The 25867-nt window shown below is 40.5% G+C and overlaps 1 protein-coding gene across 1 annotated transcript; it reads right to left on the bottom strand.

The window, feature by feature from the left end:
* Positions 1-2215: 2215 nt before the first annotated feature.
* On the bottom strand, positions 2216-25625 carry LOC116517594 (7-dehydrocholesterol reductase-like). The gene is made up of 8 exons (XM_032230643.1): positions 25525-25625; positions 24252-24355; positions 23666-23888; positions 21738-21825; positions 17804-18017; positions 11393-11597; positions 5900-6031; positions 2216-2828 (listed from the first exon to the last, which is right to left on the bottom strand). The coding sequence occupies exons 2-8, from the start codon at positions 24347-24349 to the stop codon at positions 2364-2366; spliced, it is 1425 nt and encodes a 474-aa protein (XP_032086534.1). The 5' UTR covers positions 24350-24355; positions 25525-25625; the 3' UTR covers positions 2216-2363.
* Positions 25626-25867: the final 242 nt, after the last annotated feature.

Genomic DNA, 25867 nt, shown 5'->3' on the forward strand with positions numbered 1-25867 from the left:
CAATCAGTTCTCTCCATTCTGGATTAGCCTTTCTAGTTTTTAGAACTTTTAAAAAGCCATTCAATGCAATCTTTCTGATTTTTTTTATAATGCAATACAATACAATAGCAAAGTTGGAAGGGACCTTGGAGGTCTTCTAGTCCAACCCCCTGCCTAGGCAGGAAACCCTATACTGTTTCAGACAAATGGCTATCCAACATCTTCTTAAAGACTTCCAGTGTTGGGGCATTCACAACTTCTGGAGGAAAGCTGTTCCACTGATTGATTGTTCTAACTGTCAGGAAATTTCTCCTCAGTTCTAAGTTGCTTCTCTCCTTGATTAGTTTAGTTTAGTTTATTTTTATTGAACTTGTATGCCGCCCAATTCCCCGAGGGGACTCAGGGCAGCTAACAAACTAAATAGGGGAAAGGGGAAATACAAAAAATGAAAAGACAGACAAATACAAACAGCTTAAAAACTCATCAACAGCCGCAACAATTCGAGTGGGGCTGGAAACTCATCAGCCCCAGGCCTGCCGGAACAGCCAGGTTTTAACGGCTTTGCGGAAAGCCTGAAGGGGATGAGGGTCCGAATCTCCACAGGGAGATCGTTCCAGAGGGCCAGAGCAGCCACAGAGAAGGCCCTCCCCCGGGGGGTCGACAATCGACACTGGCTAGTTGATGGAATCCAGAAGAGACCTAATCTGTGGGATCCAATCGGTCGTGAGGAGGTAATTGGCAGAAGGCGGTCTCTCAAGTACCCAGGTCCAATACCATGTAGGGCTTTAAAAGTAATGACTAGCACCTTGAAGCGCATCTGTTTCCACCCATTGCTTCTTGCTCTACCCTCAGGTGCCTTGGAAAATAGTTTGACTCCCTCTACTTTGTGGCAATCCCTGAGAAACTGGAACACTGCTATCATGTTGCCCCTAGTCCTTCTTTTCATTAAACTAGACATACCCAGTTCCTGCATATGTTCTTCATATGTTTTAGTCTCCATTCCCCAAATCATCTTTGTTGCTCTTCTCTGCACTCTTTCTAGAGTCTCCACATCTTTTCTACATCCTGGGGATTAAAACTGAATGCAGTATTCCAAGTGCGGCCTTATCAAGACATTGTAAAGTGGTATTAACACTTCATGTCATCTTGATTCTATCCCTTTGTTTATGCAGCCTAGAACTGTGTTGGCTTTTGCTGGCTGATATTTAAATGGTTGTCCACTAGGACTCCAAGATCCATTTCACAGTTACTACTGTTGAGCAAGGTACCACCTATACTGTACCTGTGCATTTTGTTTTTGTTGCTTAAATGTAGAACCTTACTCTTTTCACCATTGAATTTCATTTTATTAGATAGTGCCCAATGTTCAAGTTTGTCAAGATCCTTTTGTATCTTTAGCCTGTTTCCTGGAGTGTTGGCTATTCCTGCCTGTTTGGTGTCATCTGCAAATTTGATGAGTTCCCCATTTATTTCCTCATCCAAATCATTGATGAAGATGTTGAAGAGTACTGGGCCTAAAACAGAGCCTTGGGGTACTCTACTGCATACTTCCTTCCATGAAGTTCCATTGAGGACTACATGTTGAGTGTGGTTGGTCAGCCAGTTACAAATCCATCTGGTGGTAATGCTGTCTAACCCACATTCTTCTACTTTATCTAGTAGTAGGTTATGGTCTACCTTATCAAATGCCTCACTGAAGTCCAAGTAAACTATATCGATGGCATTCCTCTGGTCCACTAATTTTGTCACATTATCAAAGAATGCAATAAGATTAGTCTGGCATGATCTGTTTCTGACAAACCCATGTTGACTATTACTTTGTTTGCTTCTAGGTGTTTGCTACTTCGTTGCTTGATTATCTTTTCCAGAATCTTTCTTGGTATTGAGGTCAGTCTTATAAGTCTATAGTTTCCTGGATCTATTTTTTTTTCCTTTTTTAAAGATGGGAATCACATCAGCTCTTTTCCAGTCCTCTGGCAGTACAATAGGGTATCAAGTATGGATTTAGAGGGTACTGAAGACTCCAGAATCTTCAGTGCAAGTACAATAATTGGAGAATCATCACATGGCAATATAAATAAACTTGTGGTCAATTATAGATCACAATTTCCCTTTTTCCAGAATAATAAAACTGAAATACAAATTACTACACTGTTTTTTTGGATTTGGGACGGGGAGGTAGCAAAACAAATCAGTACAAAACGAAACTTTTTAAAAAACAACAACGAAAATAACCTTTAAAAGTTTATATGATGTACATTTTATTTTATGTTAAATGTTATTTTTAACACATTATGAAGTAAATCATACACCATCATATGTACCAAAATATTGCTGATAAAGGTATTTGTTTTTGCAAAATATTTTAAGTCTAAAATAAGCATTTAGAAAATCCCCGGAATGAGTCGGTATGGTACTGTATCAGTATATTTTTTCCACTCTTTGCCATACTTATTGGAGCAGCGATGTTCATCTCTAAAGCAGCGGTGGACCAGGAGAATGAGCATAAAAGTTATGTAGAAATAAGGAAGAATATGATTAAAACCACAACACAGGCAGTATGTCAGGGAGCCGATCAAGTCCACAGTGTAGTTTAAATGGCGGGCCATACCCCAGAATCCTGAAATCAACAGTTTACTGTAATGTTTAGTTCCACTGATTGATGTGTAGGCACATTCAATATATTTGGCTTTCTTCCCCCATATTTTACAGTTGCCATCAGTGCGACGGAAGAGATCTTTCTGATGATTGGACATTCTGAAAATACAGTAGCTCATCAAACTCAGTAGAAGAATTCCAAGGGCATAACTGGTAGCAAGCTGGACAGGATGGTAGACCAAATACAATCCCTGAGGTAAAAATAATAATGATGAAAAACAATTGGTAAACAAATTGTCATATTTAGTCAGCACTCTTTACTTTACTTTATATTATCTTGGTTCTTGATTAATTAAGTCCCATAGTGTCAGTGTCAACTCTTAACAATCACATAGACTTTCTTCCATAATATCTATCCTCATCCACAGAGTAATTCAAAGTGGTTTTAGGGCCTTATGTGGCTCAGGACTCTAAAAGACCCTTCTACCTTATGTACTCATCCAAGCTTTATCATCTAATGAATATCTTTTCCAGGATCTCTGAGCAAAGGAAATGAAATGTGATTCTATTAAGGGGAGGGTTCCCACCTCCTGTGGTGGCACTCCATTTATAGAATTTCTGCCCCAAAAGGTTCAAGTAGCATCCAGTAGTAGTATATCTTTATTACAGTCAAAGACCAGCAATAGACATTAAAATATATTAAAAAGTACTGATATTAAAAATAGATAATAACATATATGCTCTCAAACTGTTCGGGTCACTCCCTGGTTTACATAGGTGAAAAGCTGATAAGTATGGGAGTAAATGCAATGGTCCAAAAATTGTTAAAGTTATGTCCAAATAATTGGTACAAGATAACAGCTATAATTCTGTAACTAATCTTTTTCTTGTGGACATTGCAGCAACACAGAATTTTGCCACTGCATGCATGGTAGACAGGTTTGAGTCCTAGAGGAGAAAGCCTAAATAAAAATTGTCTGCCCTCCTTGGAAATCTCTCTAGTAAGGGGAGAATATATGCAGACCTATGGACTCTGTATAGCTCACAGTACAATAAAACATGTGAGATATCTTCAACTTCTCCTTCACCACATATTCATACCCGTTCTGCTATAGGTGTTCTCTTGTACCTGCTCTGGAGGAGTGCTGAAGGAAGAATGTTAAATCTGGCTCTGAAGAAAGCTATTCTTTGTTTTGGGAAGATCAGATCATTTAGATATCTTGCTGATTCCCACACACCCTGTTTGATTCTGTCCCTACTGAGGAGAGGCAACCTATTTAGTTCTTCTTGGAACTCCATGTCCTTCATTCTATTCATTACTACTTGCTTTGCTTGATCAAAGCCTAGGGACATTAAGAATACTGGTGAGAACACATAAGAGCCCAGCTTCTGATCTATTGCCTGTTTCCAGGGGGAGGGGAAGTTGTCAAGCAACAATAGTGGGAATGGTCCCTCTGGAAAGAAATGCATTTTAAGCCAATGAATGATCATCATCATCCAGGCTCTTACCTGAATTTGAGGCATGCCTGTCTCAATTCTTAACTGGGCATTTGGAGTTCCTTTGGGTGCAGCTAAGATGGCTCACAGGAATTTGGTTTGTATGGTTTCTAGCAAGTCTTTCTTTGTGAGGATTCCTGTTTGTGCCCCATACAGAATTTCTGCCAATGTTTTGGCCTCAAAGTTTTAAGGCAGCAGGTACTAACTGCCCTCCGCTTGTGTAAAAGAAGTGTTTAATTGCAAATGAGGACCTATTGGCTGCTTGCAATGTATGATCCAGGTGTGCCTTCCATGTCCCTTGCAAGTGGAAAACCATCCCAAGGTATCTAAATGTTCTAACCTGTTCCAAATTATGCCCTTCTATTTTCCAGGCGTATTGGCTAGGTCTTTTAGCAAAAACTAAAAATTTTGATTTATAAAAGTTAAGGACCAGCTTGTTTTGCCTGCAATAGCCAAGTGTTGCCCTAATTGCTCTCTTCCGTCCTACAGGAGTTTGTGAAATAATAGCGGCATCATCGGCATATAGAATTGGAATTTTGCATTGTGCTAGGTTAGGAGGATGCAGATCAGGGTTCTGTAAGAGATTAATCAGGGGGTTGATATAGAAGTTAAAAAGGGAGAGGGCATCCACAATATCATCCTTTTAGTGTTAGGTAAAGACCATTTTATTTTCCCAGGATTTTAACTGGCTTTTCAATACCAGGCGTTTAGTTTATATGATGTTTTTATTTTGTATTTTGGTATTATTATACATGTTTTTAAGGTTATGTTTTTGTGTGTTTTATTGTAAACTGCCCAGAGAGCTTTGATTATTGGACAGTTTAAACATTTTAATGGGTGGAAAAAAGAACAGTTGCAATAATAAACAGACAGATAGAGCAAAAACCCCGTACACAGCCAGAGCAAGGCCTCTGGTCACTCTCCTTCCCTTCCCTGGCCTTGGTATCACTGCTGCTAAACAATCCAAAATAATTTCCAGAGAGATGATGTTTCAGATGAAGGGAGCCATCATAGAGAAGGCCCTTCTTCTGGGTCCTGTCAGATTTACCCTTTTAGGAGATGGGACCCGCAATATTCCTTGTCTCCCCACTCTTGTGGGTCGGGTGGATATGACCCACAGTCCCTCAGATAACCTGGTCCCAAGCCATGAAGGGCTTTAAAGGTGACAGTCAGCACCTTGAATTGAGTTTGTATCTTTCTTTTGTTCACGATTACATCTATCAGAGTCCATGCTCCAGACTGAAGCCACCTTGACCTGTTTGAGCCTTTCTTTGTCTGAATTTCTCATAATTCCTTCTCAACCATTCTTCTATGCCCTCCTACAATAGTTTCCAACATCTACAATAGCTTCCAAATATTATCTCTGCAGCATTCCCCGCTTTCCATGACTGTTTGAGTTATACCACAATCTCATCCAGCATCCTTCTTCCTTTGTATTTTCCCTCAGCTCTAGTTGGTCTCTGAAAGCCTCTGAAAGCCTGCGTTCTAGTTTTTCAACTCTGGCATATAAGATATCAGCCACTGGCCTCCAGCCACCACACAAAATATCACCTTCCAGATGTCTTCACACCCAACCTCCAACTGCCACATATTAGCAACCATCACCCTAACAGTTGCCCATTAACCCTTCCCCCCTCCAAAATAATAGTGGCAAGGCAGATTGCTCCCTCCAGCAGTACTTCCAAACACTAACAAAATAAATAAATCCTTAAACATGAGCTGTCATCATGATACCCAAGGTGCTTTCTTAAAGCGGGGAAAACTCTATTGTTTCTAGATGCAGTTGAAGACAAACAGTTGAAGGTAAATGTATAAGATAAAATACCTGCAGAGTATAGAGATAGGGAAGCCAAACACAATCTCCCCAGGCCAGATACCATCCAAAGTGATCGTGGGCAATATCCATTGTTTTTAAATACCAAGTTTCATTCCAAAAAAAGTCCAAAACATAAAGACCCTGAAAAATATACACATTATCATTACATCTTATAAAAAAATTAGACATGTGAAAAAATGCTATCTTTGAGAGAAACTCAAATTTATATAGATATAAAATGCAAGTCATGGTTTTTGGGATACATAGGATTAAAGATTAAAATTCTAAATTAATGATTCTATCACCACTTTCAGAGAGCCCTTTAGTTGAAAAAAATAATACTCCAATGCCTCTTTATCCCAAAGATGCTTTTTCCAAAAGGCAACTGGAGTTTCTTGGGGGGGAGGGGGGATTTTCTATGAAAGTGTTTCAAAACTGAGATGTGTATAAAGTACTTCCTCAATTAGCTGTCAATCAAATTTAATCAATTTGTTTTATAACATATTAAATATATATCTAGCTTGAACTTTCACATGCAGAATAGTATGATTTCTAATCACAACAATTTCCATTAGATTCCATATGGTTAATCCTTTAAGAAAACTGCTTAGGAATGTAGCCTAATATACAATACAATACAATACAATACAATACAATAGCGGAGTTGGAAGGGACCTTGGAGGTCTTGGAACACTGCTATCATGTCTCCCCTAGTCCTTCTTTTCATTAAACTAGACATACCTAGTTCCTGCAACCGTTTTTCGTATGTTTTAGTCTCCATTCCCCAAATCATCTTTGTTGCTCTTCTCGGCACTCTCGGCACTCGGCAATCTCGGCACTCTTTCTAGAGTCTCTATATCTTTTCTACATCATGGCGACCAAAACTGAATGCAGTATTCCAAGTGTGGTCTTACCAAGGCATTATAAAGTGGTATTAACACTTCACGTGATCTTGATTCTATCCCTCTATTTATGCAGCCTAGAACTGCATGGCTTTTTTGGCAGCTACTGCACACTGTTGGCTCATATTTAAATGGTTGTCCACTAGGACTCCAAGATCCCTCTCACAGTTACTACTATTGAGCAAGGTACCACCTATAACAGTGATGGCGAACCTATGACAGGAGTGTCAGTGCTGACACGCGTAACCATTTGGGGTGACACGCACAGGATTTCATGCGATTCATCCTCAGCTCCTGCACGGCCGCCGAGGATGAAAGAATCTGTGCTGGAGGAACGGGGGGGGCAGGACGTGTGATCTCCCCCGCCCACACTCACTTACTGTATCGCCACCGCCCCTTTCTGAGCGCAGGGGCTGCTGGTAAGGCGTGCGTGCCGTGCGCACACACGTCATCAGCGCGGCGAGGGAGGACCCGCAGGAGAGGAGCGCGGGAACAGTGCGCGCCTCTCTCCAGTCAGGCCGGCACAGAGAGTCTACTCCTGGGACTGGAGGTTACGACCGCACCACAGCAGGGAACAGCGGAGTGCCAACTTGTTTGGGGTGCCGTGAACCAGGGCTGTGGAGTCGGCTGCTTCCAGCTCCACGTCCTCATCAACATGCCGCTCCGGCCCGCCCCTGCTATGAATATTCATATTCTTCGCCCTCGCGTCACTAGGAATATTCATAGCAGGGGCGGGCTGGAGCGGCATGTTGATGAGGACGTGGAGCTGGAAGCAGCCAACACCATAGCCCTGGTTCACGGCACCCAAAACAAGTTCAATAATATCAAGGGCAACATACGAAATCGACTGATGAACAAAGAAGTTACTAAGCAGGTATGTTAAATAATTTGTTTTTGGTTTATTAAATACAATTATATATTGCAATTATACATTTTTGTAGTTTAAACTATAAATTGCGCAAAATTATGTTTTTGTCGAAGTGACACACAACGCGAGTTATGCTCGATTTTTTGCCGATTTTTGACACACCACGCCAAAAAGGTTGCCCATCACTGACCTATAATGTACCTGTGCATTTTGGTTTTCTTGACTAAATTTAGAACTTTACTCTTTTCACCATTGAATTTCATTTTATTAGATAGTGTCCAATGTTCAGGTTTGTCAAGATCCTTCTGTATCTTAAACCTGTCTTCTGGAGTGTTGGCTATTCCTGCTAGCTCTGTGTCATTTGCAAATTTGATGAGTTTCCCATTTATTCCCTCATCCAAATCATTGATGAAGATGTTGAAGAGTACTGGGCCCAAAACAGAGCCTTGTGGTACTCCACTGCATACTTCCCTCCATGTAGATGCAGTTCCATTGAGGACTACACATTTGGTCAGCCAGTTACAAATCCATATGGTGGTAATGCTATCCAACCCACATTCTTCTACTTTATCTAGTAGTAGGTTATGGTCTACCTTATTTACTGAAGTCCAAGTAAACTACATCGACGGCATTCCGCTGGTCCTCTAATTTTGTCACTTTGTCAAAGAATGCAATAAGATTAGTCTGGCGTGATCTGTTTTTGACAAACCCATGTTGGCTTTTGGCTATTGCTTTGTTTACTTCTAGGTGTTTGCTAATTTGTTGCTTGATTATCTTTTCCAGAATCTTTCCTGTATTGAGCTCAGGCTTATAAGTCTGTAATTTCCTGGATCTATTTTTTTATTTTTTTGAAGATGGGAACCACATCAGCTCTTTTCCAGTCCTCTGGTAGTTCCTCCAGGATCTCTGAAAGATGTAGTTCAGTGGTTCTGAGATCTCATCTGCCAGTTCCTTCAGAACCCTGGGTTGTAATCCATTTGGTCCTGGTGATTTGAACTCATCTAGGGTAGTCAGGTGCTCACTTACCATTTTCTTCCCTATTTCAATTTGTGTTCCTAACCTGATTTTTGTGGTGCTGTTTTTGATAGGTTGGACTGTTTTATCCCTTTGTGTAAAGACGGATGCAAAAAATGAGTTAAATAGTTCTGCTTTCTCCCTGTTGCTTGTCACCTTCTTGCCGCTTTCTCTCAGCAATGGACCAATTGTTTCCTTAACCCTTTTCTTGTTTTTAACATGTTGGAAGAAGCTTTTTTTGTTATTTTTTTTACTTTTGTGGCCAGACTTTCTTCATTGTGAGGCTTAGCTTTCCTTACTCATCTGTACAGGCTTGGGCTATTTGCTGATATTCTGCCTTGGTTATGTCCCCCTCTTTCCACTTTTTATAGTGGAAATATATACTTTATAGTATACTATATTATATATACTCTGAGATGGTTTTGAAACCACCTTTTGCAGGAAAGTATTATTAGATGGTTTACTACTGGGCTCTTCTACAAGATCAAAGGATTGAAATGAAAGAAGCATCATTTGTATCAGAAGATTGTCACAAATTACATGTTAATGCCGTGATGGTGCAGTGGTTAGAATGCAGTACTACAGGCTACTTCTGCCGACTACCAACTGTCAATGGTTCGGCAGTTTGATTCTTACCGGATCAAGGTTGACTCAGCTTCCATCCTTCCAAGGTCAGTAAATGAGGACCTAGATTGTTCGGGGCAATATACTGACTCGGTAAAATGCTTAGAGATTACTGTAAAGCACTGTAAAGCAGTATATAAGTCTAAGTGCTATTGCTATATACCTCATTGGTCAGTCTGGGAATTTTATCCCTGGGGTGGACAAGCTTCAACCTTAATGTATTTATGTATGTTATGTTGGTTGAAAATCCTCCTGAGTTTTTCAGATATTCCTGCAATATATGGAATGACAATGCTGCTCTGCTTGCTGTTCTCTCCCTTGTCTATTATGAAGGAGCGCCTGCTGGATCTTTTTGTGGTTTTCATTTGTAGCTCCATTAGGATAGTCGTAAGTTCTGAGGGCTTCCTTGATATGTTTTTGTTCCTTCTCTTTTCCCTCATTGCTGATAGGCATACCTTCAGCCCAGTGGTGGGTTTAAATTTTTTTTAGAACCTCTTTTGTAGGTGTGGTCTGCTTTGTGGGAATGGCTTGCCACCCATGTGACCGGGAGGGAGTGGCTTGCCACCCATGTGACTGGGTGGGAGTGGCTTGGCAGTCATATGACCGGGTGGGAGTGGCTTGGCTGTCATGTGACCGGGTGGGAGTGGCCAAGACAATGTCACTGAATTTTTTGTGCCCATGAATGATCTACAAAAAGAAGATATAAAAAAGGAAATTTATTACTTTGTGCACTTACTACTTAAATAAGATTAAAATAAGTACATAAAACAATAAAGACAGCTACTTACAGAGGAAGGATGACTGTCCTTGCTAGTCTTTTACATCACACTTGCTCCAACAAATGGCCTGCACAAAGAAGAGACACAGAAAGGAAGACTTTAATTGCATGCACTACATTAAGGATGAAACCAGCACACAAAGCAATAAAACTGCTACTTACAGAGGAAAGATGACTTCCTTGCCGGTCTTCTGCACCACCACCTCACCACCTTATTCCAATAACCTGCACAAAGAGGAGACACAGAAAGGAAGACTTAATTGCATGTACTTACATCTTACATAAGAACAACACAATTAAAGAAATACACTCAAGTACTTACTTGTATTATTGGTTTTCTGGTTGAAGACATTTCCAGATTGTTCTTAGGCTTCCAGACTCCTCAGTTGCAGTTTGGACGAAGGGGTTCTAAAAGGTACGGTAAATTTTACAAACACCTTCTGCTGTACCAGTGCAAACTGGGAGCAACCAATCCCTGCTTCAGCCCAATGGTGTAGGATTCTGATTATTTTGTGGTCAGGTGTGTAGTGAGAATCAAAATGTAAATACCATTTACACTCTGATTCAAGTGACTCTTGAGATATAGATAAATTCCTAAGTGGCTTCAACTACTCTTGGAGAGCTAACAACCAACCATGAGAGTGCTAATGACCAAATGACCGCAAAGAATATTCTCCTCACTTAGAACTGAAGAAGCTTCTTGGATGAGAAGCAAAATGTTTTCAAATAAAAACCAAGAAAATCCAGCTGCCTTTGGAAAAAGCACTTTTGGGACAACCGTGACCTGGATGATTGAGAATCTCCATAAACAATGTTCTCTTTAATTTTATTGTATGTTAGTGCCTAATTATTACTACACTGTCACAATACAGAAACATTCCGAACACAACCTTCCAATACAATAAGCTATAAATCAGAGATTTTTAATGTTTTCAAAATCATTCCAAAAAACAGATGTTATTTATCTCAATCTGAATTCTTATGCAAGAATATTGTTTTGTGAACTCTGGCATGAAATTTTGCTATATGAGAACCTATGAGATTTTGAGGTTGAAATCAACAGCATATTGAACTATTTCACAACTCCAATAATTTTTGGTCATTATTTTGTGAAGAATAGCTTGTAAATGGTGGTACTGACATAAGGAAGAATTTTGTGGAACTATAGTCATGATGAAATTGCAGCCAGAGGTGTGCGCATATAATACACGTCTGTTTTTTTGTATGTGTATACACACACACACACCCCTGAGGAAATGAATAGGAGGAAATTGTTGTTCACAGCATTTAATTTTAATCCATGTGTTAATGTTTACCTGTAGGACATTGAGAAGTAGCATAGAATTAGTGACTTGTCCATATAATTCCTGTTGTTTTGCAGCATAAGATAAATTAATCAAAGTCCATCCTACAATTCCAGGTCGGCCATTAAAAAACAATTTGAAATCAAACCACTTTCCCAAGCGTGGATTAAATTCAATTCCCATCATGAAGTCATAGAAGAAATTGCCAGTGAATTTGCTAAAAATAGAATATTAAGAGTATAAATAAAAGTTTACTATACATCCATCTGAAAAACAAATGAAATTGCAAGAACACTCATAAACAAAATGGACATTACTGATTAGTCTGTTGCAAATAATTGACATTGATTACAATGTTATTTATTTTCATTTCAAATATTTATGACCTGATCTGTGTAATGGGAAGAAGGAGTAACTCTTGAGAAAGAAGAGATCAATACAAAGGTCATAAAAAAAACCTGAGTCTGCGGCAGAAATATAATTTGAGAAAACATCTTAGATTTGAATTTCCCTAGTTCTTTTCAGGATAAAAACAGGGAGGGGTAGCATATTCAGACTTGTAAGGTTCTGTTACTGTAACCTTAAAATAAAAGTAGTATTAGCATTAATAACTTCCAGATGAGAGCTGACATTCATTACTAAAAGAATCTTCAACTGACTCCCCCAAAGTTGGATAATATCAGTATTGACCTGGTTCCAGGGTAAATACACCTTTGATTTACAAGTGACCATTCAAAATATGGCAAAGCCTCCCTCCCCCCCCCCCAAGTACATAACATCAACTTCAAAGTTCCAATTGTTGGTCCCCTGGTCACATGACCACATTTCATGTGCTTGGCAAGCGGCCTGCATTTATGGATGTTTATAGTATCCTGCGGTCATATGACCAGAGTTTGTTTTGCTAAAACCTGGTGTTATTTCCAGTTTTTGGCAAAAATGCCGCATAGTGAACAGATTTGCTTAGCGAGCGCAGCAGTCATTTTATGACTGTGGCACTTGCTTAATGACAACTGCAAAAAATGTTATAAAATTAGATCAGTTACATGGGTGATCCACTATACGATGATCATGGTTTCTGACTGTTATGGGCAGGTTCCATGATGATTGTAAGTTGAGGACTATCTATGAAGACTTTAGAGAATTTAACAGCAGGAAAGATAGACACTGAGAAAAACTCCTAAAGTATTGAGCCGAGGTGGCGCAGTGATTAGGGTGCAGTACTGCAGGCCACTTCAGCTGACTGTTATCTGTAGTTCAGCGGTTCTAATCTCATCGGGTCAAGGTTGACTCAGCCTTCCATCCTTCCGAGGTGGGTGAAATGAGGACCCAGACTGTGGGGGCGATATGCTGACCCTGTAAACCGCTTAGAGAGGGCTGAAAGCCCTATGAAGCGGCATATAAGTCTAACTGCTATTGCTATTGCTATTGCTATTTTACTGAACTTTAGTGATACAAGTGTAGGTAACCAGAGCTATTCTTTCAGAACCAGTATTACATTGTCTCTAAAGAATATTCCAAGGCATGGCCCTTGACTGTAATTTCTGAATCTTCAAAAGTAGACCTGCTAATAATTTGATGGTAATCCAAATGGGATGTTATCAGAAGATGAGGTCACCCTATCCCTATCCAGAAAGGTTGCAGTTTTCAGGATTAGGTAGATATAGCTTGCTAAATGCATTGTGCTGATAGCGATAAAGATGAATCCAAGTATATAATATGGGTGTACACCTGCTCTTTCAGGAGCAGCACAACTCTTCCCAGGGTGGAGAACCTACCGTATTTTCACGACCATAAGCCGCACCGGGTTATAAGCCACAGTATCAGTTAACGTTAATTTTTCAAACTTTTTTCATATATAAAGCGCACCGGGTTATAAGCCGCACGTTTTTTTTTGCAACATTCACGCTAAAGTGCTGGCATGACTTTGAAGGGCTGGCTTGCCACGTTTCCCCGGAGCGCTCGGGCTCCTTCTCTGGGCAGAGTTGGAGCCTTTCCTCCTCCTCCTCCCAACGGAGGGGCGCCCTAAAAAAAAAAAGAAAGGAGCCAAGCCGTTCCAGAGATGTGAAGGGAAGCTCTGGGCGAGAAAGCGGCTTTCAAAGCTCCGTCGAGCCCCGCGTGTGGATTTATTTATTATTTGCTCGGGGATCCGGATCCGGGCCACCTGTTCCTCCGGGGGCAGCCCAAGCCTTTGAGCGGGGAGCGGAGCTTTCTCCCGAAATGGCGCTTCTGCTCCCCTTTGGCACTTAGCTCTGGGAGAAAAATGGAGCGTGACGGACTTTCCAGCGCGTATCAGAAGCTGATCCAGGAGAGCTGGCAGAAAGTGAGCAACAGCCCCCTGGAGCACAGCGTCGTCCGCGCGGAAGGCAATCCAGTCTTTATAAAGGAGCTGATCTCTTCTCTTCTCTCTCTCTCTTTCTTTCTCTCCCCCCCATCCTCTCTCTCCGGCTCTCCTTTCGTTCTGCTCCCCCCCACACCGTTTTGCTTACAAAGCAAGAATGATCAAGCGGCGGGGCGTAGAAGCTTGAGGGGGGGGGGAGAGAGAGAGAGAGACCACGGCCAATGTCGGCTGGCACAGCAACCGGATTTCTGGCTCCGAAAATGCTCTTACGGGCTGCCTCGTTCGCCGCTCCACCCTGAGAGCTTGGTAAAAAAATAATAAGGGGGGGCACCGTTTGTCCCTTCTGCAATACAGAGGTGGGGGGGCGCGACGGGGGGGAATCCTGCTGCTCCTAATCAACTAAGGTCTGGTGGCTTCCAAGCTTGCGTCCCCCCCTTCTATCTCTTTTCAGGCAGGTACCACCGGATCCATCAGCCCCTCCCAGCCCTCCCCCCCACCAGCAGACCCGGTCCGGGAAAGACGGCAGAGAGGAAAAGAGAGAAAGAGAAAGATGGAGGGAGAAAGAGGAAGAATAGAGAAAGCAGGAGGCTTCCTGCATCCGCGCGATGCTTTGAACCCGAATTGGAGGGGGGGGGCGTCCCGAGAGACACGTTCGCACGACGTCTCTAACCCGGATTGGGTGGGATGGGGGGAGAAAACGGGGCGAGGGTCTGTCTGGTGGGTGGGCTCCGCTGGCAAATAAAACCCGGGGGGAAAATGGGTCGGTTGAACGACGCGTCAATGCAGGGGTGGAGGGAAAGCCTGGGCTGGGGGTAATGGGGCTTGTATTCCTCTACCCCAACTGGCCGGGGGCTGCTGCTGGGGCTGGTAGTCCGGCCAGCCAGCCAGCCAGCTGCAGGCTTGGCTTTCGATCTGGACTTCCTACCAAGCGGGGGGGGGGCTCGGAAATGGGCGCTCAGCCCAGCCGTCCTCGTGCTTCAAGTTTGAGCGTCAAATCGGGAGGGAGATATTTTCGATCTTTTTCCATATATAAAGCGCACCGGGTTATAAGCCGCACTGCCGGTTTTTAATCAAATTTTAGGATTTTCAGTGCGGCTTATAGTCGTGAAAATACGGTACTTAATTTCTGGTTTCACAAGGTGTCGTAAAGTCTCTACTTTGCCAGGATTTCACTTCAAGATAAAGAATGTCATCCAGGCTATTATAGCATCTATTTTAATATCTGCAGTCTTATCTGATTTTAATAATGAAGGAATATAGTTGGCTGCAATCAGTATACTAATAACACCGAACTCTAATCCATTAATGACCAAGTTAGCAGTTTTATATAGATGCTAAATAACGAAGATGACAGAAGGAACTCCACAGCCTGCAAGACTGAACACAGATATAAGAAATAGAAAAAATCTACTTAAGAAGAACATTCTGGTCTAGATAATTCATTCAGAATAATATGGTTTAAAAGTTGCTAAGATATCCAAGATTTGTATCAACAGAATTGCACTTCTCCATTCTTGCTCACAGAGCACATCATCTGTGAGAACAAATAAGTCTCAATGCCAAAACCAGAATAGTATCAAAGTGGAATGGGTGCACATAACTCATATCCTTCAAGAATGCATGAAGCTGGAGAAGGAGGAGCCACGTCGCGATGTTACAACATGCGGTCTCAATACTCTGAGATGGCCGTTGAGACTTTTGCCATTGAGACCTAAACTGTCCCATAGAGATGGTGATCAAGAAGACAGTCTTGCTGGTCTCAGGGAAATTGCAAAATCCCTATTGGACCCAAGGAAAGTGCTTCAACCCTGTGGTGAACAGGCAGCTTCTATGCTGATGAAGTCAGAATGTTCCGGAAGGAAGAAAGTGAAAAGAGAAAGTGAGTCCATCTGGTGAGATATTTTTTCTATTTTGCTAAGAATGCCCAAAGAAATGTTTCCTTAAAGCCAAACTGATCCTTAAACAAAAGAACTGGGCGGCGAAAATAATCCTAATGGGATCACTGTGGAAAGTTTTTTTTCCTTTGTCATTGTAACTATTTTTTGTGGATTGAAATGCTCTTCACATTCTCCATTTCTCCGCTTAAAGTGAACGGATTGATTTTTTTTCTTCTGCTTCCTGTTGCTTTATTTTTTGACTTCTGTATTAAAATCTTCCTTTTTATTTTAACAATTCTTCCTATTACTTGTTATTAAATCACACTAAAAGTAATCTAAAGAACTTTGTTTCCTACAGAAGGTGAAAATTAACTGCCAGTTGGAGGTTTTTTTTGAAACAACGTATCTATTTGACTTCACTAACTTTGCAGCTCAAGGGTTTGCAACTTGTTTACAGAAACTGATAAAAGACCAAGGGCACTAACTGTTTTCACAGGTGTCTCTCAGAACTATTTTGGCAGAGAAAGAAAGAAAGAAAGAAAGAAAGAAGGAAGGAAGGAAGGAAGGAAGGAAGGAAGGAAGGAAGGAAAGGAAGGAAGGAAGGAAGGAAGGAAGGAAGGAAGGGGGGACAGAACCCTTCCCCTTTGAAGAGCATAAAAGAATTTGTGTTTAAGTCAATAAAGCTAAGAGAGGTCTGGAAGACTAGAAGAGAAGAGAAAAAAAATAGACGATAGACATAAGAAGAGAATTTTTTTCAGAAGCAAGATTGGCAAACAAAGACAAGTTAACTTTAGTAGCAAGTAGTAGTAGTTGGCAAGGACATTATCTGAGAGACCCTTCAAGCAACAAAGTGTGGAGAGAAGTCTATAAAAACCTTATAAAGGAGACAAAAAGAAGACTGACTCCACAATTGGCAAGAGAGATAAGACTGTTTTGTTACTGGAAAGATACAGGTTGACAATGAAAGTTGATAATAAAAAAATAGTTTTTTTTATTATTGGTGATTAATAAGTAGGAACCTTGTAACTCCTAGATTGTTTTAGATTGTTATTAAATGTTTACTCGCTAACAATTAATTAACCATAAATAATAATGAAATGATAATGGATACAGTGTAATGATATATACATGTATTGACAATTTAGTAAAAGAAATTTGGATATAAATTGTAAATTGTGATTCAGGAAAAAGACCTATAACAAATTTTCATTTAGATCTTGTTATAAAGGGGTAAGGTTTTTTTTTTTGAGGGGTGCCCTGATGAGAGGAGATGGGGCATAAATAGTAAATAATTTTTAGCCAATTATAATAACAACAAGGAAATGTTAATGGTCATTGTTTAACAATATCTACATGCTATGGTATTGACTAAAGTAACTTAGATATAAATGTTAGTGAGTTGGAAAAAAAAGGGGGGAAGGCTTTAAAATGTTATCTATTGACTTTTACTTAAAAGATGTTATAAAGGTATAATGTTATTGGAGGACTTTTTTGAAATAGCTAATGAGTGCTATTATGTGGTTGTGTCTTTAAGTATCAATGATTTGAGGTAAAAGCATGTTCAAATAATTATAGTTAAATGAGAATTGTGGTACATTGATAGTAAGATATATAAAGATTTTTGACTAAAAGTGTATAATCGAATATGAACTATAAGTAATGACTGTGGAAGAAATGCACAAAGGTTATCTGTAACCAATCGACATGTTTTCTACAAGATGTAGTGAAAGATAATTTTTTGTGTGTGTTTTTGTTCCATTAAAATAAAATTAAAAAGTGCATGAAGCTGAAAAGTCACCACCTTCTCCAGGATCTTACTCAAAAAGAGGATACTGGAAACAGGACACTAGTTCCAGGCATATCTTCTTGAAGAGTGACTGAATTACTGTTTCTTTCAAGGCACTTGAAGGGGACACTTCTGATATAAAAGCATAGTTACCCTTTTAGAACTCCACAATTAGAAGACCTCAGTGCTCAAGACAGACATAATCTATATGATAAGTTGAACATAAAATGATTTTCCAACATTATTAGACTTTAGGAATTGAAATTAAATGCTTAGATATTTATGATCTTAAGTAGCAAGTAAAAGTACAACATCAAGAAAGACAGAGAAATAATGGATTAATTAAAGTTACTAATTAGAATGAAACATTCAGTGCTCATCAAATTATCATATTTATAGTAATATAAGTAATATCAACATACCAGTCCTTTGAATTAGAAGGGAAAAAGTAGGCTTTTAACCAAACAAATATGGATGTCACGTAGCCCAGAATATTTGCACACCACAAGAATGGAATCCAGTTGTCAAAAATGATGGTGGGTGAGAACCACTGAAAGTAGTAAACATTTGCAAACCAGAGGGCATGTGTGATGAGCCAGGCTTGTAGTCCGTTAATCTCATATTTGAGTACTACATCTGAAAGGAAACAGATAATGATGATGATGATGATTCAGAGGCTGTCTAACTCTAAAAGAATTTGGATGACTAGCAGGTAAGAAATAGAAAACAATAGGCCTTCAGATGAAGGCATGACAAGTTGAAAACAACTTAGGCAAAGGCTGAAGAACCAGTGACTAAATACTCTTTAGAAGTTTTCTGAACAAAGAGAGTACAGGAGATCATCCACATGGGCTCCAGACAGCCGCTCATCACAGGGAAACCAAAGGATAATAGTCTCCTATGGGTCTGGGTACTGGGAAATGAAGGGATTAATAATCCAGTTTTTAACCACGGTGGAGCCTTTTAAAGGACATATTTACTAATCATGCTTCTAATCACCTTTGGAAATTTCCTATTTAATTATCTTAAGGTGTTAGAGGTCTTCAGAAAAGCCATCTGAGGAATCTATGTGTATGAACAAAATGTGACACATTCCATCAGGAATTATCCAGAACCAAAGACAAAATACAGAAGAATGAAAGAAACAATGTAATCTACAAAATCAATGGTAACTTTTGCAGCCAATTCTACGTGGGGCAAACATCACATCAATTAAAAACCAGGATCTACGAATACCATCTGGCAGTCAAATACCACAACCCCAAATCCTTAATCTCTACCCACAGTGACACCAAACAGCACCAGTTCAATTGGATCAACACAAAAATCATGAGCCACGCTACCACTCACTACGCTTATAAATTTGTCAAAGCCTGGCACTTGACAAGCAATTCCATTGACAGACACATTTCCCTACAACCAGCCTACGAACCTTTCAGAATCCAAATCAACTACACAGCCAACCAGTGACAGCACCGACTCTCAAGCAACCCACAAAACCGGCCTCGAGCAGTTCCATGACCAAATTTTGAAAGATGTAGCTGACTTGTTGGTCACAGGCCAGACAGAGGAAGCCTGTCATGCCAATGCAGCAGCCCTACTGCTCCTCCTACAAGAGAAAGGCTACAAGGCCTCTCGGACCAAAGCCCAGTTAGTCTAGTTGGAGGTTAGATATTTGGGTTACGACATCCAACAGGGACAAAGGACTCTGGGCCATGAAAGGAAGGAGGCCATTTGCCAATTGCCAACCCCACGAAATAGGAAGGAATTAAGGGGCTTTTTGGGAAGCAGCTGGGTTTTGCCGCATTTGGATTCTCAATTTCGCATTGTTAGCAAAGCCACTCTATGAAGCTACCAAGGGGAATGAAAAGGAACCCTTGAGGTGGGAGGAAGAGGGACAGAATAGCTTTTTGGAATTGAAGCATGCTGTGACTCAGGCTCCTAGTTTCCTGACCTTGACAGGCCTTTCCAGTTGTTTGTGGACATTAAGCAGAATATGGCCTTGGGGTACTGACCCAAAAGTTGGGAACATGGTATCGCCCGGTTGCATATTTGTCCAAACAGCTGAGTCAGGTGGCCAAAGGTGGCCAGCCTGTCTCAAGGCTGTGGCAGGAACTGCCCTACTTACTCAGGAAGCCAATAAACTCACCTTTGGACAACAATTAGACATCTACAACCCCCATGCTCTCAGGGCTGTCCTCGACCAGAAAGGCCATTTGTGGCTTACCAATCCACGAATGCTGAAATACCAGGGGCTTATTACACATAACCCCCTCATTAAGCTTGTCCAGTCTATGCTTTGAATCCAGCAACCTTATTGCCTGAACCAGATTCTGAAACAACCCATGATTGCTTACAAACCATTGAAGAGACCTATGCCAGCCGCCCAGACTTGAAGGATGAACCCCTCTCCAATCCAGATGCAACCCTTTTTACAGATGGAACCAGCTTTCTACATGGGTGTGTGCGAAAGGCAGCTTATGCTGTGGTCACCCTCTATGATGTGTGGGAAGCCATGCCCCTACTACCAGAAATCAGTGCCCACTTGGCAGAACTACATGCCCTCACAAGGCTCTGGAATTGGCACGAGATCTACGAGTCAACATTTACACAAAGTCCAAAGATGCCTTCCTAACCGTCCAAGTCCATAACCGTCCAAGTCCATGGAGCTTTATATAAGGAAAGAGGCCTCATCGCAGCAGGAGGAAAGGACATCGAATATGGCCCCAAATTATGCATCTGCTGGATAGTGTATGGGCCCCCAAGCAGGTAGCCATTATGCATGTCCGGGGTCATCAAAAAGGGGTTTCAACAGCTGAAAGAGGAAACAACAAAGTTGCCAGGGCAGCAGCTTTGGATCCCCCTTCTTTACAAGCCACATGCCTCACTCTGTGGACCCCGGCCCAGGAAGAACAACCCCCATTGTATAGTCACTCAGGAACCCAACAAGCTGAAGCAATAGGGGAGGAACTACTAGATGGATGGTGGGTTCTGCCAGAAAAAAGGGTGTTTGTTCCCCAGCAGTTGGCATGGGACGCTGTCTCCTCCCTGCATAAGCATTTCCACTTAGGAAAAACAGCTTTAAAAAAAAACCAAAAGCCTTGGCTCAGGGAGGTCTATATCAACAATTTGTCTAGCCTGGCAGCTGCTGTTTGCTCTCAATGTCAGGTATGTGCTGCTAATAACCCATGTCAAGGCCCAGTTCAGGTGGGAGGATCAAGAGGGCAAATTGCACCATAAAGGATAAGTTGGCCCAAATTTGTCAGGAAATCCATCTCAAATGGCCGGATGCCCTCAGCATGGCATTGCTGGCAGTGAGGTGCGCTCCTACCAAGGAGTTGGGCATCTCGCCATTTGAATTGTTGTATGGGAGGGTTCCTAATTTGCTTGGCCCACAGGTGTTGCCCACCCCACAGGTTGCAGACACGGTGAAGCTCAAACAGTTGCAAGCCCTGAATGCCATAGTCCACCAATTGTAAAAATATGTTCTGTCTTGTCGTTCTCATGTAATTGTAACTCCAGTCCACAACTTCCACCCAGGACAAGAAGTCTGGGTGAAGGACTGGCAGAAGGAACTCTTCGGCCCCAAATTGTGTGGGCCGTATACTGTTGTTGTTTTTTCTCCCCTTGTTGTTAAGGTAGCTGAAATTAGGCCTTGGATTCACTGGACCTGTCTTAAATTGGTTGCGAAAGCTTACTGGAAGGCCTCCAGTGACCCCGCGGAGCCTCTGTGCCTCACAACCAGTCCTCCACATCTTCCAGAGCCAACTCACAGGGCCCCTCGCTGTCGGAGTCTGTTTGCAGCTCCAACAGTTCCTGCTGGGCCACACACTCCCCTATCCCTACCTACCTACTGTATTTCTCTATTTCTCTCTCGGTCTCTCTATCCCTTTATCTATCTACCTACTTAACTACTCTTTCTCTCCCTACCTATATACTGTATCTATCTATCTATCTATCTATCTATCTATCTATCTATCTATCTATCTATCTATCTATCATCTCTCTATCCATCCATCCATCCCTGTATCTACCTACCTACCTACCTACCTATTCTCTCTCTCCCTACCTATCTACTGTATTTCTCTCTCTTTCTATTTCTCTCTCTCTATCCCTCTACCTATCTACCTACTGAAACACTCTATCTCTCTCTATTTCTCTCTCTCTATCCCTTTATCTACCTACCTACCTAACTACTCTCTCTCCCTACCTACTGTACTTCTGTCTCTTTCTCTCCCTCTCTATCCATCTACCTACTTAAAAAAAAATCCTCTTTAAAACCTTTGTGCATCTTATACTCTGGTGCGTCTTATACTCTGAAAAATACGGTACTTGATACAATAAAAATGGTCCTACCAGCAGGTGAAATGGCACCTTCTTGTAATCCTCCTTGATATCCAGGAATAAATTTATGGCAAAAGTCAGGAATCATAAACAAAAATGCCTGTAACGAAACGAACATGTAAGTCCATATCTTTACAAGTGAATTAAAACTTGCACAATGGTACATTTTTAGGATAAATTATGGATTCATCCAGGGATGTGCAGTCAGGGGAGGCATGGCCTCACCACTGTCATCATGAAAAGAAAAGAAAAATTAAAAAGAAAAAGGCTGAGGTAGTGGATGACTCTGCTTAGTGCTTAACTGCAGGAGGAGGCGAGAGAACCACATGCTTCTTTTAGTCTATCTTTATGATCACTTGAGCAGAATTAAGCAAGGGTTAAAAGGGGGAAAATTCCTTATGCAAAGGAGGCATGTGGTTCTCTTGCCTCCTCCTGCAGAGGGCACTTTTTTTAGAGGCTTTTAAAAAATAATTAAGCAGAGTCATCCATTGGGGACTCTGGCAGCAGCTAGCCCAGCCTGACCAGCAGCTCTTGCCTTTTTCTTTTTACATTTTTTATATTTTCATCATGGCAGATAAGAGGAGAGTTGAAATCCTCTGTGACACAACTGGAAAAGGTATGTGGGTCGGAGGGAGGGGGGAGGAATTCAAAATTATTGTAATTTGTAAATAATTGTAATTTGTATTATTGTAATTAATTTATGTGTGTGTGTGTGTGTTTTACCTGCCTCTGCTGGCGCGCGGGCTGGCACTTTATTTTTTATTTTTTAAAGCGATGCCGGTGCGGCTTTCTGCCGTAGAGTGGGACACGTCCCGCTGTATGGCCGGCATGGCGGCATGGCTTTAAAGTGCTAGTGCGGCTTTTCACCATAGAGCGAGACTATGCCAGCACTTTAAAGCCATGCCGCCGTGCCAGCCATACAGCAGGACGTATCCCGCTCTATGGCGGAAAGCCGCACCGGCACTTTAAAGCCATGCCACCGAACCGGCCATAGAGCAGACGTTTTAAAGTGGTTTTAAAATGGTTTTTAAATGGTTTTAAAGTGCCAGTGCGGCTTTCTGCCATAGAGCGGGACGCGTTGGGGCTTCGGGGGCAACTTTCAGAAAGGTGCACCATAGAGTGGGACACGTAGGGGCTTCGGGGACGGCTGGCTCTGGCAGACATAGGGTGGCTTTTGCCCGCTTGCCTCACCGGCCATGAACCTCACCGCACGTCACTGGATTCATCATATAATTTTTTTTCATGACTGACATTTACTCATATCCCAACCCCTCATAATAGTGTAGCCATTTAAAAATGTAACTGTAATATATTTGGAATTGTGAATATTTTAGTATAACTCATTTGGGGACATGAACTAAAGAGAGGTTAATAATGCAAAGGTATAAAATCTGATTTTTGATCTTTTTTTGTACTGAAATTACGGGAAACATTTAATTTTTAGCTGCTAATACCAGGATCAGATATTCATATGGAAATGATATAGAAGTAACAACTAAAGACTGAAAGTGACTCTGTGTTAATTTCAAATTACCCTCGAACCCTGGATGAGGAACCCATTGCCCTGCAAATATAATTGGAATAATAATCATAGTCTAATGATTGTCTATATCTGATTAGACTATGCCATAGTCTAAAGGCATAACCTAATTAATGGCAATAGGTTTTACAAACTAAGTTTAATAACTTCTGGAAGACAGCAAGTCTCTCATTATCTTCTGTCACAATCTTTTGGAACTGCTAGAAACATAAAAGAGAGCAAGACACAGAAATGCCTCAAAGAAATCAGATGTATCAGTTGTTAACATTATTCCCAACAACATCCAAACACAATATTGTTAATAACTTATATTCCCACATTTTCACATGTACGGCTACAATTGTAGAATGTAACTTTAAAAACAAACTGGATTCCAAGAGAGAAGTTTCAAAACACATACCTGGAACATTACCCAACAAAAGTAAATGATTAGAATTTTCCAAGAGAAAGATGGTGTCTTGCGCCAGATATCTAAGAGGTGAACTTTTCCCGTAAGTAACTGGATGGCTGGCTCACTCAAAGAGCAATGGTACTGATCACATGACATTATAAAATAGTAGACCATAATGGGGGCACATGAGAGTAGAAAGATGACACTTATCAAAGAAAACCAATCAACTTCCCTGAAAAAGACACATAGAGATTATTACTTCTAACCCAAAAAGCAAACCTCAAAACCCAGTTTTGTCAATGGGTGACTCTGAGCAAAATAATGATTTGCACAATTGTAATGTGTTCTTAACAATTACAGTATTTGCTGAAACAAGCCAGTTTCATGAACTACTATTGGATGTGGCAACAGAAAACCAACATATATTTCAAAGAAAAAAATTTAAATACTCTATGACATCTCTCCTGCCTTTAAATATTAATAAAATCCCCATAAAATTCAGCAGTAGTTGCCTCTTTTACGAAATAACCTGTACAGTTCTTTATAAGCACAGGTATTTCACCGCTATACTTACTACTACTGTAGATATTCTTACCATGCTCTACCCCATTTTCCATGAGAGGCTCCATTTCCATTTAGAGCATTTTGACTTTTTCCTCCTTCAAACATTTGGCTGTCTTTATGAGATGACATTGAAATCTGCAGAAACGGTAATACGAATATGATAAAATTTTGGAGTGTAATAGAGCCTTTTTGTGTGTGAAATTTTATGTCCAATATGCAATATGAAAATCTACTTGGTTATCTTTTCACAATTAAATCTGCTTTTAATTAACTTTAAGAAAAATAAGGCAAGGTTCATGTGGCATAGCTAACTAACTAGGAGAAAACAATGTCAGCTTTTGATTAAACTTTTCTTGTTCATTGACTATTTTTGATTCAATTAAGGCTAAAAAGAATAGTAGTTCTAAAAAGTCTATTAGAAATAAATATAAAGGGGTGGAGCTTCAGGAGGCAAAGAAACTCTTAGTTAATATTAACTAGATTTCTACCAGACACGTTTTGTTCCAAAGGAGTAAATTAGCTGTGTTTTTAATCAGTTACTATCTAAGCTAATGTTTAGATATTTTAAAAATATTCATTTCAATACAGGTAGTCCTCAACTTACAATAGTTCCTTTAGTGACCGTTCAAAGTTACAACGGCACTGAAAAAAGGGACTTATGACCGTTTGTAAAACTTATGACCATTGCAGCAACTCCTTGGGCATCCGATCAACATTCAGATACTTGGTAACTGAAATGTATTTGTGACAGTTGCAATGTCCCGGGGTCATATGATCATCTTTTGTGTCCTTCTTACAAATAAAGTCAATGGGGAAGCCAGATTCTTTTAACAACCGTGTGACTAACTTAACAACTGCAGTGATTCACTTAACAAATGTTGCAAGAAAAGTAAAATAGGACAAAATTAGTAAAATGGATTGCAAAATTAGAATAGAGCAAAATTCATTTAACAAATGTTTCACTTAACAACAAAAGTTTGAGGCTCAATTTTGGTCATAAATTAAGGACTACCTGTATAAAACTATAAAAATGTTTCATCCAGGAATACAAGACAAAGAAAATAAATCGTTAAGCATTAAGAGGAATTCAGGATGATCTTTGTAAACACAAAAACCTATATAATGTTAATTTCAAAAGAGAAATATATTCTACCAATATTTCTTTTTTATAAGCAAATGTTCCAAAGCTTGCTGCCAGATCCACCATACAAAACAATAAATGCAACAGCTTCCCAGTTCGTTTTACTATTACTTATTAATTCAATATGAAGCAGACCACTTAGAATTCTGTTAATTTTCCTTACCTGTGCTTTTATTCTTCAGCTTCAGATAAAGAAATAACTCTGTTTGATCTGGCTGAGAGAAAGAAAGAATAACAACAAAAAATGCCCCGATCCCTTTTTTAATAAACCTTTCCTTCTTTTAACCACACCCCATTAAACACGTATTATAATCACTATCCAATTGCCTGCTACAACTTTTCCACATCAACTCATGTGTCCTTGCTGGATTGGTGCAGATGATTCAAACCAACTAAGCTGATTTCATGGCAACAACCACTCTGTGAATATTATGAAAAAAGAGGAGAATTCACTCAACTTTTACTAATCCTCATGTTTTTAATTCCATTTAAACATCTTTTCTATA

This window comes from Thamnophis elegans, chromosome 1 (assembly GCF_009769535.1).
Source record: "Thamnophis elegans isolate rThaEle1 chromosome 1, rThaEle1.pri, whole genome shotgun sequence".
Lineage (NCBI taxonomy): Eukaryota > Metazoa > Chordata > Lepidosauria > Squamata > Colubridae > Thamnophis > Thamnophis elegans.

Coding starts and splice junctions, on each gene's coding strand:
- LOC116517594 (XM_032230643.1), bottom strand. CDS start 24,349: ATGTCATCTCATAAAGACAGCCAAATGTTTGAAGGAGGAAAAAGTCAA. Junction 21,826..23,665: donor TTTGTTGGGTAATGTTCCAG/GTATGTGTTTTG, acceptor GTTTCGTTACAG/GCATTTTTGTTTATGATTCC. Junction 18,018..21,737: donor AGGTGCCATTTCACCTGCTG/GTAGGACCATTT, acceptor GTTTCCTTTCAG/ATGTAGTACTCAAATATGAG.